The 15968-nt window shown below is 34.2% G+C and overlaps 1 protein-coding gene across 5 annotated transcripts in view; it reads left to right on the top strand.

The window, feature by feature from the left end:
• POSTN (periostin) overlaps positions 1-15968 on the top strand; it is a 77140-nt gene that overhangs the window by 53081 nt on the left and 8091 nt on the right. Inside the window, exons 13-24 of one of the 5 annotated variants that reach the window (XM_063951852.1) lie at positions 1543-1673; positions 2239-2341; positions 3246-3313; positions 4060-4105; positions 5593-5625; positions 6571-6633; positions 7837-7884; positions 9349-9411; positions 9617-9715; positions 13202-13300; positions 13631-13714; positions 15717-15797. In XM_063951852.1, coding sequence (XP_063807922.1) covers positions 1543-1673; positions 2239-2341; positions 3246-3313; positions 4060-4105; positions 5593-5625; positions 6571-6633; positions 7837-7884; positions 9349-9411; positions 9617-9715; positions 13202-13300; positions 13631-13714; positions 15717-15797 — 918 coding nt within the window. The remainder of the gene's footprint in view (positions 1-1542; positions 1674-2238; positions 2342-3245; positions 3314-4059; positions 4106-5592; positions 5626-6570; positions 6634-7836; positions 7885-9348; positions 9412-9616; positions 9716-13201; positions 13301-13630; positions 13715-15716; positions 15798-15968) is intronic. The other 4 variants (XM_063951854.1, XM_063951853.1, XM_063951855.1 and 1 more) reach the window with 4 other exon arrangements.

Raw genomic sequence — 15968 nt, 5'->3', positions numbered from 1 at the left:
GGTTTCTCTTCCCACTTTTAAGGGGTTATAAAGTCCTCCATGCTAAATGGCCTTCACTGATGTAGCCATCAGTTGGCATGGGAATAGTGAGAAAGAAGAAGGCATTTGATTGGTTGTCAGTCACCAATGACCTTCTCCCCCAGCATATTAGCAGATGCCTCTATATCTGACAAACAACTACCGTATGGATAACTTTAATAAGAGCAGTGATTGCTGTTTAATATATAGTTTTATATAACCCCCTAATCTGTTGGTACTCATTTCTTTATTACAAGTTATCATATTATACAGCACTTTACAGATAATATTTAATCTGTCCTTGTCTCAATAGAGCTTACAATCTAATTTCTATACCACACAGACAAACAAGCAGACAATTAAATTAACAGTATATCTTTGTAGTGTAGGAGAAAACAGGTGCACCCAGGGGGAGCTCATGTAAAGTCATGTAAACAGGAACAAAATCCACACAGATAGGATAAAATATACAATGTCATGTTGTGTACCCATTTTACAAAATACCTTTGAATGTTTCTATATCAAGTTAAGTGACTAGATTAGGAAAAAACACATTTCTAATAAGTACATTAATGGCTAACTTATTGATCTTGCTGTATATTATACATTTTATTAGAAAAACACTCAAATATATATATTTGTGAAAGGTTACAGGTAATAGTAAGATGTATCAACATAAATATCTATATATCAATAGCCCATAAGCTGCAAATATTTATTTATCTATTTATGGGTAATGTCATTCTCTTACAAACAGCCTATTTTGTCCTTGTTTTGACTCCTCAATGCATGATAAGTTGTTGTGGACAGCATTATAGAGATAATCACATTAAAACAGTAAGAGTTATATATATATATATATATATATATTAGACCAGTAGATACAGCATTGCTAAAATGTAATGTCAGGGAAATTATATTTCCTAGAAGTAATCTCCACTGGAGTAAGCATCAAGTAATCTTATAAGCGTCTTCCAGAATATGAAACAACATAAATATCAGGCAAGCACAGAATGAATAAGAAGATAATGAAATGTATATAGAGGCAAATACAAGACAACAAAATAAAGTGGTGTGAAGGTGGAAACTCACCTCTAAATATTAGTGCAGAAATCATTCTTTCATTGTTGTATTGTATTGTACTGTATTGAATGGGATGTAGTTATGTGACCAGCTGTCTGGAGACTGCCGGTCACATTACTGACGGCTACATCCTGCCCCTCTCTAAATCCCAACAGTTGGCATACTGACTAGCAGGGACTATTCCCACTCGTTGGTGTCCCCGACAACCATAGAGTAGAAATATAACCTGTGGCAAGCGCAGTTCGACACAGAGTCCACAAGGGGCTTGTTGCACTCACCCCCGATGGCATTCCACTGCCTGGATCCCACGGCCGGTATGCTGACTGCCGGGATCACCAGCGGCGGTAACGCATACCCAGCCCTATTGAATTATATTATACTGTATATATTTTAGAACAAATGGAAGTGCTGTGTTACATGTTTCCAAATGTGTACTTTCAGGGGACAAAGTTACTCTTCAGAACATCCTTCTCTACCATCTGGCCCCAGGAGTATTCATTGGTGGTGGATTTGAACCTGGTGTAACCAACGTATTAAAGTCTATCCAAGGAAGCAATATTATGATTAAGGCAGTATGTAAACTCTATAAACTTAAATATTTAGCTCTTGAAGTATGTGACCATAAATAACTTATTTCAGTCTACTTTACATTTTGTAAGCATTCACACAGTCTGTAACATTACACCTGTATACATTACCTTAGGTCCATTGCCTACAGCATGTTCATACAACAAAACGCTTGAAAAATGCCAAAGAAATACATCTGTCATTGGAACCTTTGAACCCGATGACAAGTAATGCTGCCTGTTCATGCCTGAACACATCTACTACTTTATGAAAATGCAGGACGCAGTCAGATGTGAATTGTCATTTACATGGGCATTAGTGATTACATAAACGTATTACTCCAATTTCTACTGCAAATTAATAATTTACTTTATAAGCATTTATTTACACCTACCTGTATGTGTTCAACATGGTGATAATACTGCATGTAGCAATCTTATAAGGTTATCTTTCAAATCATTCAATTGGATTGAAAATTAATTCATATACTATATCAATAAAATGTATTATTAATAGCACTAGTCTAAATGTAACTGGGTGATGATTAAATCCTGTTTTGTTTTTCTATAGATAAATGATTCCATTTCTGTGAATGATATATTCACAAAGGAAAAAGATTTAATGGCAACCAATGGTGTAATTCATATTGTAGATAAGCTGCTGTTCCCCGCAGGTTAGTATAAGGTTTAATGTTAACTGTTGACAAGAAAAATGGTGACACATACTAGGGAACATCACCTCTACTGGGTTATACATACGATTGCACATAACATTATAATGATATAGGTGTTCCCAAATTTGTTTGGATTAAGTTTTCACAAACTACTTTCTGTTTGCAGTTATGTGCTATAGTTGTCATGGTGACTTTTCTCTGATCAATCAGTGTATTCAAAATGCAATACCATTAAACCCCTCATTTTCAAGGACATGTACTGTACGTCAGTGAGACACTGTGGTACAAGCTCACTGAAATTCAATGAATGGCTCAGCCGTGATGTGCCGCTCTGTTACGACACATTGTGACCAGCAACATTATTAATTTTTGCTCACCCAGAAACTGACTACTATTCGCCTATGCATGCAGGGAGGGAGAATGCTATAATCCTCAACCCACTCCTATCAGTTTTTAATAAGTTTAGATGAAGCTTTAATCTGGATACTAGAGAAGTAATGACTGAAAGTTGAGGGTTTTTTTTTGTTTTGTTTTTTGTTTTAATTTTAGTTCTTTCTCCTTCCTGGAAATGATTGGAGCTTAAAATAGTAACTGGGGTTATAGTAAAAAAATAAACAACAAAAACTTGTGCTGTTATATTGGGGACATTATACGGTAGCCCTGGTTAAGTTATCTCTAGTATCCAAAACTTTTTCAGAATTTATTTTAGCGTATAATAATAATAATAATAATTATTATTATTATTATTATTATTATTATTATTAGTATTATTTACAAAAATGCTATCTTTAGTTAAATTTCATTTGTTATGCTTTTATGGCACGTGGTAAGTAACATTAATTTTATTAGTGTATTACTGTAGTTGCCATTTAAAAGTATCTTTATAATTTTCTTTTCTTTTTAGATGCTGCTATTGGTAATGAACAATTGCAGGGAATTCTTAATAAGATCATAAAATATTTCACAATTAAGGTACATTATTTTTAAATCTCATTACTTATATTTGATAAATGAATCATAAAACAATATATAAGGAAATTATATAAGATCTGCAAATCTCTAACAATGCATTTCATGTGTGAACATGTTGGGACTCATTAGACTTAGTTCCATTATAGGAACAAAATCAGTACCTCTTCCCATAATGCAGCTAAACCTACATAAATAAGGATTTTGATACATTGAAGTGTCTTCTGTCTTGCCATTATTGATCACTATTTACTCAGGGAAATATATGCAAGTTGAAAAGTAGATAGTGTTTTTAGGAATTGTATTGCTTTCCGCTAGGCCACTGATCTCTTTAAAGTAACTATAATAATAGTAAAGCATGACATAACAGATTGTTTTTATTTTTTTACTTTTTAAAATAAGTAACCACAGCGGAACATTTTTAGTATCAAATTATTTTTCTTTGCTATCAAAGCATTCAGTACTACCCTATTTAAATTTGATTATTTGTGCCCCCTCAGATACTATAGAGACAAAAAAAATATTGTTAAAATAACTGTTTGTGTAGTTAGAAAAATATATTTTAGATTTATAGCAGTATCATTACCTAAGCTAAGTCTTCTTCTTGTATGATGTGACTGTCATTCAGAAATATATATACTGAGCATTTTTCCTGGTGTAAGATTTTGTTTACAATAAATTATTTTGCAACTAGTTTAATACTTCTCCATCTACTGTACTACATGACATTCTGTGTAATGTTTCTTTAGTTTGTCCGTGGCAGCACATTTAAGGAAATCCCTCTCACCAAATACAGTAAGTAATGGTTCTTTATTTTATAAGTGAAAAAAAGGATATCTTCTGAGTGGTATACAGTTAAAATGTGGTTTTGAACTGAAGATTTACTGATCTGCAATTAGGGAATATGATGCTTGGGATTGCTCATCCCTTTCTTCAAGAACTGTCTACATTGATTCAAAAGATTTTACTATTGGCAAATACATTGCATGGTTTGGCTCCCAGCAATTCTTGCAGCTCAGTGAACTAGACCACAAGTGACAAAAATGAATCATTTCTGGTTTTGTTAAGGCTCTAGACTGATGTGGCTTGCTGCTAAGTTTTTTTTCTTACTGGCTTTCTGCTAAGTTTTTTTTCTTACTTGTTCCATTACTATATCACTAATAAAGTATTCTAAAACAATAGATATATTGTTTAATTACCTGTTATGAGTGAAGTGTTCTGGTAAATTTTCTGAGTTTTACAGCTTTTGAATTGTGTTCTGATAGTCATGCTGAAGATGTTTAGGAATTTTGAAATAAATTCTATAAAAAAAAATTAAGCAAATTGAGAAAATGTGTTTAAAACAACTGTTTATGACATTTCTTGCACAAAATTGCCCACATTGAGTTTTGCTTATCTTTACTAAATACCTCACCACAAAGAGTTGGTGGGCAGGAATTATTTACATCTGGAAGGGAAAATATATTTACCTTTTGCAAAATAGGCACATGCTAGATCACCCAAACTATTCAAAGACTGACAAGTCAACTTACATATCACCAAATTATAGACTAGTTGCAGGTAACCCAGTCCGTAGGTTATACTGGCAAATGAAAATGAAAAGCAAAAACAACCAAAGAGCACTTAAAATTTAACAGATAAAATTTAACAGAGTGCACATTTCACATCATATATTGCTCATTCCAATTCTTTTTGGTAGTGGTGTTTATCTTTGTATGTACAATGATTTCCCCAATCACAAATGAAGAGATGGATGTCCAAGGACCACAGTCTCTCAGTCAATATTTATTATCAGGGCTGGCTCTACCATTAGGCAGCTTTAGGCAGCTGCCTAGGGTGCCAGGATCGGGGAAGATTGGGGCAGACCTGAGTCTGCTTATCACAAAATGAAGGATGACTTTGAAAGTTTCATCCTTATTAAACTTAATGCAGATGGCCGCCGTTGAACTGTGGGTACTGATGTATAGTTTGGGGGGTTGGGGGGCTGCAGGTTGAAGATTTGCCTAGGGTATCAAGAAACCTTGCACCGGCACTGCTTATGATGATGTCCTTCTAGCAATGCACCTGAAAACCGGCAAAGGGTCAATTATATTCGATTGACAATATTTATTCCAGTATAATTCTGACTATATATAGTCTTTCATCTACACACTTATGAGATAGTTATCGTTACTCTAGGATACGATGGGGTTTACATAACTATTACATACATAATTATTACAATTATGGCTTATTATATTAGCTTTACATATCATTAAAGCATTTTATTGTTCTTATTTCAGTTACAACAACAATTACAAAAACAATTATCAAAGGTAGGTGATATAATGTGCTTTTCTTACAATGTAACATTATGGCTATAAGCTTTGATTAGATTTAAAAAACTTATTTAAGAGCTCCTTCACTCCAATGCATTTCATGTTTCAGAAAAGACCCAGATATTCTTTTGCTGCATCAAGCAGGGTTTTATTCAGTTGTACAAATCATAAAATGTGGATTAACAGGTAAAGACTGCAATATGCAACTTTAAAAAACCCAAAGGGCGTTTGTGTTTAAACAAAGTCCTTTGATAAATAAATATGTCCATTGCTGGTTTGTTAAAGCTCTGGAGGCTTCAATGTTTTTGAAATAAAGGAAATAAAAAACAGCAATTGTGTTTCAAGGTCATTCTTATTGACCTTAAAAAACATAATATATTATAACATATAATTTGTTAAAAATATTTTGCAGTTGTATTGATATATTTAGCATTTATGCCCTGAATAAACAGTTACATATTTCAGTTTAAACTAATGGAAATTACACATTTCTTAAAAGCACCTTTTCCAACTACAATTTGCCGTTTGGCTAATACAATAAAAGAACAGAAGAAAACCTATGTATTTAAGTCTTTCTTACTATCAGCAAAAGTTAAGGCAGTTAAAGAGCAGTAGAAATTACATACAGAAATGTGTGACTTGATTCTGCTTATGTGGACATATAATTAAATAGTAAAAATAATGACATCTTGATTTTATGTAATTTCATACAAATTCTTCTGTAGCTTTTATATATGTATTCATGACAGACATCAACCTCTTGATCAGATGACATTTTTCCTATATTGCAGTTGCAATTGCCCGGGGGCAAATCACGTAATGAGTTTGACATTCAAAAATACCAACGGAGCTAATCTTATTCTATTTATTTCTTTTTTGTTAAATTATTTTATTTTATCCATATTTGTTACTTTTGTTTAAATGATTTCTTGTCTGTCACAGAACCACTTACAATCAATAAAGTAATTGGTGGTGGATCTGGAACAATTCGCAGAGTTATTCAAGGTAAAGTATGCAGCATATTGGAATATTGCATGCCTTATTGTAGAGTAATTTGTATTCTAAATATACATTATTTTCATACTATTTTAAAATTATATGTTTAGTTATTACCTAAAATGATGACACTCATTCCAGATTATGGAATAAGAAGTTACAAAATCATATGTCTGAACAAAATAAATCTAAATGTTAAAATATGTTAAAAAAGGTTTGCATTTCCTCTCATGGAGTCATGGCTTGACACAACATTGCATTAACTGCTGACCAAGGCATTTAATGTGGCGATCTGTCAATATCTTAGAATCATGAACCATGTACATTATTGAAGGTTAAATGTTGAAGTGGATATTCACCTTCTTCTACATCTGACAACAACAGAACAGTGAGGTCTCCTTTCTTGGACAACTGCCATTAATGAGATTCAGCTGTTGCATTATGCAGGGACCACTGACTGCACCTAGCCCATGTTTCGGGGGCAGTGGGAAGCGTAAGGCTGTCTAGTGGGCCATATTGATCACTCCAGTCAGATGATGCTTTTCAGTTTGCAATGTTCCACATGGCAAATTACACAAGAACCAGCATTACATCTGTATATCGTTCAATAGATAAAAATACAAAACATGAAAAAATATATTATTCTTTACATTTCTACTAGTACAAATGATGCATGTGAGCTTTTCTTACATGTTTTAACATTACGATGCAAGTTAGCATGAGCAAGGTTAATACCTAATTCTTTGAATTGGATTTGATGATGGACTTATGTTAAAATACGAGGTTACTTCGGAATTAGGACTTGAGTTAATGTTGTCCGTATGTAAATGTAAAAAAAATTGACATTGAGGATTTTATGATGGTGACAAAGGAGACTGGCTTCTAGACAACAGGGGTATTTTCTCTTCTTAGCACTCAGGAGACTGAGACAGAAGCTCTCTAAGTCCTCTACTGCTTCAGCTCCACCACTAAGAAGCTTGATGTAAACCCTAGTAACCTGCTTGGCCCTTGGCAAGTGCTAATTTTGACCCTTTCTTAAAACAACCCTGGCTGAATTTAGAAAGGGGACTTCAGGAAGGGAACCTCACTGATTTGCTATGTCTGGGAGAAGAGGTTGTGTGCCTAACCCCAACCCCTTGTGGATATCCCCAATTAAACTTTAAATATCAACTAATAATAATGACAGGCTTTGTATGTATTACTTTACACAAGGACCAGATGTGACTGTGGAACGTGATGCTACTGTGACAATAGAATCAGGTATTCTCTAAGCCCATCTACTGTCTTGGTTTGAGACACACAGCTTGTTGGCCAGGCATCCACAGAGTCTGACACTGAATGTTTTCATAGCTATCACTTTTCTGCACCATGTTGATCTGATCAGAATTCAGTGATAAGTTTATTTTTCCTTAAAAACCTTACTGTTACACTTTGCATGTAAGATTTTGCAATGTGGATAGTTGAAAAACTCACACTTTCTGCATCACTCACTGTCCTTAAGAGCACAAAATCTATTTCCAAATGTCCTCACGGTATGTCTTTTTCATCTTTTTATACAGTATATCACGGAATGCCAACATGTATTCACTGCCCAAGGCTGGCGTCACACAAATGTTATAGAAACAGTGTAGTTCTGCTTCTTAGGAAAATGTCTTTCTGAGCATTTTCTTTATGCTATGAAAAAATCTGCTTTGATAGATCTTTACAGCTTGTGACTGATAGGCTATAGAGTTTTATATTAATTATAGTGAAATTTCAGCAGCTTTTTTATCTGCTACTTGAAAATTATATATGCTGAGCCAATGGCAGATCAATCAGGATCAATCCTGTGAGTGGAGGAAGGGGGGGCGTTGACTAAGTTTATGGGGGTGCGGCTACACCTCATTGCATGTACTAACTCTCCATGTTGCATGGCAGGAGCCATGATCACACTATCTTGTGGGATTTGCTGACCCTCTCTGGCAGGTCTAGGGCCCTAGACAGGCCTAGAATCTCAACCACCTTCATGTTTCCACTGTCTATATGTAGCATTTTTGAGCATTACAGTAAGCACTGTGGAAACAGTCTGCCTGCAAAGAGCAGATCTTTAGTGAGTGATAATAATTAATAGCAGATCTTAGCAATAACAAGCTGAGTTCTAAACACATGTGCAACGCCAGCCTTTATAATTTAATTCACATGCTTTCACTTTGTATGTTGTTTGCTCACTGAATCACCATGTATAAAATAAAACTAACATTTATTTTAAAGATGTGCCCTGAAAATAAAGTTGTCTCTTGTGTGTTATCAATATGTAAGTGTTGTGTATATAGTTAAACTTTCATACTGAAATAAAAACGTTATAACATGGCTAGTTCGGAAAGAAGAAATAACCTAATTTGTGATGTCAATACTTATGCAACAATGCACTGTACAACTCCAAGCAAAGATCAGATTCGTTCATCAACTATACCAAATGTATTAGTTTGCTATGCACCAGTAATGATGTAGTGTGTGTGTGTGTGTGTGTGTGTGTGTGTGTGTGTATGCATGTGTGTACTTGCGTGCATTATGTGTTTGCTAAATATGCCTATTATTACACTTCTACCATGCATACTTTTGCTTCCAACTAATTAGAAGCCCGTGTACTGTTTAAAATTTTAGCAGCTTTTTTCTACACCTTTGCTAATTTTTTCTGTGTTTTTCTTTTTTTTTTGGTTTGTCAATTTAAAAAAATGATTGTAGGACAACCTGAAGTCAGAATGATTCCAGGAGGAGAAACAAGAGTGACTAAAATAATCCAAGGAGGTAATATATCTATTGTTAAAAGTTCCATTTAACACAAATTCATACTGCATACATGGTCTACATAGTAGTATACATCAGAACTCTTTTTTTTTTGGAGGAGGAGGAGCAACTTAGTGGTAACTATTATCTTAAAAATGACAAATGAAATATTTAAACATGCAGATTATTAGTAACATTTACTAATTTTGTGTAAACATTTTTCCAGAACCCACCATAACCAGAGTCACAAAAGTCATAGAAGGCAGCCCAGAATTCAGCCTGGTTAAGGAAGGAGAGACTAGAGTAACCAAGGTTATTCAAGGAGGTAATTAATTTTGTTTTCTCCCAAATACATTTAACTAGTTTATTTGATCAGGGTGATTTCAGTATCTGCCCACCCCCAAATGCTTGTGTCTGCCCCCTCTCTCTTCATCTCTGCACTCTGCCATGGTTCTGCCCAATCCCCTACCCCACCCCCTTACCTAATCCTGACACCACTATATACACTCATAAAATTAGCCGGATGATCATTCATCCTCTCCTAGGTCTTTCCTGTCTTCCTCACAGTGGTAGTCATTGGAATGCATGGCCAGGCCACAGTACCACCACTCACGCATTGAGCAGATGGGACAGACCTTCTGCATTTATTATTAATATTATTACTTTAACTTTTTGCGGTGATGCATATTTCAAATATTTTGCTGAAATAATAAATAATAATATGTGTATTATTATTATTATTATTATGATTATTATTAATAATAATAATTATCTCTAAAGTGCTGCACAACAGTGCACCTTCAAGAAAACTGACCATACATTAAGAAGGGATAGAAAAGGTAGTCAAATTAAATTCATATTTGAAAAAAAAGGTAAGGCCCTGCTTATAAGGGCTTGCAGTCTTGTAGGAAATGGTCAGAGTTGAAACAAGAAGACTATGTATTTCTCAGAGGGGAGTTGGGACAGTAGTGAGGATATACTGTAAGTGTGTGAGTAGTGGTAGGAGTATGGTTCAGTCCATGGGAAAACTCAGGATTTCTGGAGGGGTTTTTCCAAATGTTTGATTTTAGAGTGATAGTCATGAGCCAGTGAAAGATGCACAACTAGCATGTAACAAGCTATAGGGGGAATTCAATTAGCCATGTTAATTTACCATGGCTAATTGATGCCCTGGGGCCATTCAATTAGCCCTGATGCTGTCACTGATCAGGGATTTTTTGGAGAGCCTCAGCTGAGGTGCTGAAAAAAAATCCCCAGTAAGTGGTCTGTTTTGGTGGCCACAGTCGCAAAAACACATACTATAGGTCCAGGAACTTCTCCTGGATCCTATGTGCTTTAGCCAGAAAATGGGTTTCAATTGATTTACCTTGTAAAAACATTGGGTATTAAATTGCGGAAAAGCCCATTTTTTTTACCGGAAAAATATTAGGGCATAATTGAAATCACCCAGTATGCTGCCCCAAAGTGCAGTTTATGTAATACTGTACTTTAGACATGTGCAGGTTCAATGATCATCTCTCTCTGGTGCAATAATTGAGCACCCACTTCCATAGACACACACTCACAGCAGACTTGGTAGGAAAATCTGCTGCCACTGGGAAAATGCCCTCTGTGTTTTACTATGGGGTCTAGTATAGAAGTGAGTTTTCATAGGGTGTTTAAAGATTTGAATGTAGGGTGAGAAGCTGGTCAGGCATGGGAAAGAATTTAATTCGCTGGAGGCAGCACAGGAGAAGCATTGTAAGTGGGAGAGATAGATGGTTATCTGGGATGACGTGAAGAGAAGGTGAAAACACTTGGCTTCTGTATCATTACCACATATGCTTTGGACAGGTTTGCTGTTGGTAAAGTCTATTGGTAGGTAGTGGAGATGGGATGTAGTTATGTGACCGGCAGTCAGAAAACCGCTGGTCACAATACCTCCCCCTACATCCTGCCCCCTCACAAGCCCGATGGTCCGCATGCTGACCAACAGGGACTATTCCCACTCATGGGTGTCCACGACACCCATACAGTGAGAATAGAACCTGTGGCGACCCCAGGTTGCCACTGAAACCGCAGTGTGGTGAGTGCAGTGACCCCGCAAGGGGCTTTTTGCACTCGCCCCCCATCACCAGCATTCCGCAGCTGGGATATCTGCATCAGTATGGTGACTGGCGGTCTCCTGACCTCCGGTCACGCATACCCAACTCGTGAAGTTAGTTTGTATAATCTGTTTATGTCTTCTGGTAGAAAGTCCATACTTAGGAATTTCCCAATATGACCAGATTGCTAATTAGAAAGTGGATTACCAGCCTTAGTAAGTGAAAAAGTAATATATAAAAAAGAAATGAATACTATACACAGGGGCACTAATATATATGATATATGATTTTAGATTCCTTAGACCCCAGTTTCATGCTTGTGTGTATGTTTTTACTGAGTTTTTTGAAATCTTGTTTTGTTTAATTGCACACATATTTCTATATCAATTTTATTTAATTGGTAGACAATATGACTCTAATTAAAGTGCCAGAAATATAAAGATCTGATTGCTTCACAATTATTTTAGCACTCTGATCTTATAAAACATTTGCAAATTGCTGCAAATGCAGTTATCCTAACAGATCTGGAATGTAAGTTTAAAACTTTTTTTAGACTTAAAATACAATTATGCTATATTAATAATATATTATGTTTTAAATAATTTGATTATGCACTATTTCATAGAGTTGTTTGTTTTTAGGAAGTAGATCATTAGATCATTAGAGTAACGTTTGAGCCAAATTGCAGACCTCATAGGGAATGTTAAACTTGAGCCACTAATTTAATTTAAGGTGACAAGAAAAACAATAATAGCATTTTTTGTACTTATTTGTACAAAAATTATTAATGATATGCTAGTCTATTTTAATTTCTCCAAACAATGTACATAACATATAATGAGGCTAATCAATACTATGCCTGCAACATATTTGCAATCATTTGTTAATTGTTAACTTTCATGGTTAATAACAATTATTAACACATAGGCCCAATTTTATTTGATGTGGTCATAATTCTTAGCATGAAAGTTTGCACACAAGACATATCCCATCAAAACAGTGTATGTTTAATATGCATTTTAATATTTCAACAACTTCATTACTTCTTTATATTTTGATGTTTGTTTTTTTTACAATGAATTTATCAGAACCTAATGTACAATTATTAAAATCACTAGGGTGATTGAAGGTGAGCCAGACTTTAATCTGGTAAAGTAAGGGGAAATTCAACTGACTAAAATGATCCAAGGCGGTAAAGTAGAAATAATGGTGTTTTACCTTTTTACTTTTTCTTTCAGCGTCTCTTTAAAAGTATAGCTGAATAAAAAATAAAAAAGGTTAGCCATGGGTTGAAGAAGTGTATATCATCAAAGAAGTGGTGATCTCTAAACCTCATTACACCCTGAGGTTGATTAAATTACAAGACTTTTGCCTTTCTCTCTTAATAATTTATAATTTGTGGCTTATTCTTTGGTCTAAGCATACTATTGATAGGCATTTAAACACTCTTTGAGAGAAATTATATTTTTTTTAGATTTACCTAAGGCATAATGACCTATACAGCCCTGTATGTTTCCACAATATGGGCCATCTGCCAAGCCACAGTAAACCAAATATAACTACAACTGAATAGTTCTTTCCAGATAATTTACCTAAATATATATATATATATATATAATTTAATACTTATAATAATATATTTTTTATTATCCAAAGGCTTAGCTTTTCATGTACATTTTAATTTATTCATTTATTATAATTTATTTTTTTGCACTCAAATTTATCAGAAACTACAATTACTAAGATCAGTAGAGTGATTGGAGGTGAGCCAGATTCTAAACTGGTAAATGAAGGCGAAACACAAGTGACTAAAGTGATCCAAGGAGGTAAAGTAGAAATGATGGGGTTTTTACCATTCTTTACTCTTTAAACAGTATCATCTCTTTAAAAGTACAGTATAGCAAGGAAAATAAAGGAGGTTTAGGCATATAAGATTCAAAATCAGGGGTTGAAGAAGTGTATATCACCAACAAGTGGTGAGGTCTATGCTTCATTCTACCCTAAGGTGTAAAGACTTAAATTCCATTCCAAACCATATAAAAAATATAATAACCATTATATAATTTCTACACTGTCTCTGGAAGAGAATGGCAAACAAAGAAATAAGTTTGTCAGTGCAAGAAAAAGCTTCACATTTTTACATATTTGTTTTGCAGGCCCTGAAATAAAATATTCTCGCATCACTACCAGTCTAGGATCTGACCTGGATGATGCTGAACTCACAAGGAGACTAGAAGATGGTTAGTATTTGCTTACACAGGTCACATATAAAAAATAATACAGTTTAATTAGTAGCCAAACATTGATGGATTATTAATGCTGTAAAAAGGGAGTGAAGTATGTCTAATTAAAGTTATTGTCACAGATGACACTGACAATGGACAGATATTATATTAAAAAAATATTATAGCTACCTCACTATATATATATATATATATATATATATATATATATATAAGCCCTATGTTGAGCAGGTAATACTTCAAAATCTTATATAGAAGACATCTAATAAAGAAGGAGTGCTTTAGTGTAATGCCAACAAGGAGACACATATATAATAGACTGTGAAATACTGTGGAAAAAGTCTAGGGGAAGTTTTCAAGTGAGGTTATGTTGTTATAATTAATACATAAAAATCAATAATATGAAAGGATTGTTTGGTCTACAGATTACTTTTACATGAGGCTGTCAAAGAATATATCAAACTATCCTAAATAATGGGGTGAGATTTTGTAGTCACTGTGCAAAGTATTCAGACTTTTATCCGCAATCCATTATTATATATTAATAAAAAAATATCTTGGATGAGGATTAAAAAATAAAAAAATAAATATATATTTTAATAAAGAACAAAAACAACATAAACAAAGGAATAAACTTTAATCAGTTAAATAATATCATAAATTAATCTAAATGTGAAAAATTATATTTGAATGGTAAATGATGCGTCCTAATGCCTTCTTTCCAACAGGTTCAAATTATCAAATGCTATATACTTATGGTTCACACATTTGTAATTCATTTATTGGGCATTATTTATAAATTGTTAGTAATAAGAGTCTGCTGCATTCCTCGTGGTGCTGATCCAACCATGCTCCATTGCATTTATTGATTTGTGGTTGGAGAGTGAATGGAGATGTATATTGTGATCATTGCTCACTATAGAGAAATGCACCCTCCAGAGACCTTTGACTATAACAGATGAAGGAACATGGTTTGGGTAAGATGGAACATGGTGTACTGTACTCTTCAAACCATGTTCCATTTTCGTTGTAAAAAGTACTTTATGGGGTAAATTTACTAACATGGGAATTCTATTTAAGATGGGATGTTGGCCATAGCAACCATTCAGATTCCAGGTATTATCTTCTAGAATGAGAAGTTGAATCTGGTTGGTTGTTATGGGCAACATCCCATCTAAAATGGAATGTTTATCTTAGTAAATTGATCCCTATGTGTTTACTGTATGTGTGCACAGTTAGTTTTTATTCTCCATGAGAATGAATGATTCCTAAGTGAACCTCTGTCCACACTTTCAAGAAATTATTAAACCTTGTAAAGAAGACAAGTGGAAAAGTTACTCATTGCAACCAATCAGACTGTATCTAACATTTATATAGTACATTTTATAGAATGATTGCTATAAGCTGATTTGTTTGCAATGGGTAACTTCACTCATCTATAAATTAATTCTATAGGTTTTTTTTACTGTGAGACCTATTTTGAGAGAAAGGCTAAATGTAAAATTATGGTTAAGGTATCAAAATAAAGGTCTTACCATGTAGATGTGACAGTTGAAGTGAAAATGAGATTGGGACAATGGCATTGCGAAGTGGCAAAGTTCCCATGTAAAGTCTATAGGTGAAGTGTGTGCAAGCATTGTAAACATTTGCTCTCCTGTTAGAGGTATCAATATAAAGGTCTTCCCATGCAGATGTGTTAGTTTGTCAATCAAATAAAGTTTACATTTGTTGCTTGGTATGAGTTTATTATTTTGAAGAAAAAGGCAATTTGAATGGATTTCCACTAGTCCTCTTTAAAAGGTTTAATAAATCTCCCTTTATGTCCATTGATCAACAAATTAAATGGCGCTCAGGGTGCTCAACACCGTTGACTAAATTTGACATAATCACATTTTCTCCAATCACTGTTTGCGGTATCTTCTGCCATTTGGGTTTAGTCAACCCTCTGGTTTAAAAATGTATTCCTGAACATTGATGCCATAAACATGTATCCTATCAGAAGTAACCAGAGTGTCCAAGTTCATTGAAGGTGATTCACAAATACTTGAAGATGACGAGCTGAAAAGGCTTCTTCAGGGAGGTTAGTGAGTGCAACTGGGAGACTAATATCACATAACAAATTTTTGTTGGTGATGGTAAGCTATCTGGTGCAATCACTTCTTTTTAAAGACTAAATTTATTGTTTATATAGCATAGACTTAATGAAGTATCTGCATTATTTTATAAAATCAGGTCATTATTCAAATTTAAA

This window comes from Pseudophryne corroboree, chromosome 2 (genome assembly GCF_028390025.1).
Source record: "Pseudophryne corroboree isolate aPseCor3 chromosome 2, aPseCor3.hap2, whole genome shotgun sequence".
In the NCBI taxonomy this organism is placed as follows: Eukaryota; Metazoa; Chordata; class Amphibia; order Anura; family Myobatrachidae; genus Pseudophryne; species Pseudophryne corroboree.
The sequence above is the reverse complement of the archived record's forward strand: the minus strand, read 5'-3'. Positions and strand labels throughout refer to the sequence as shown.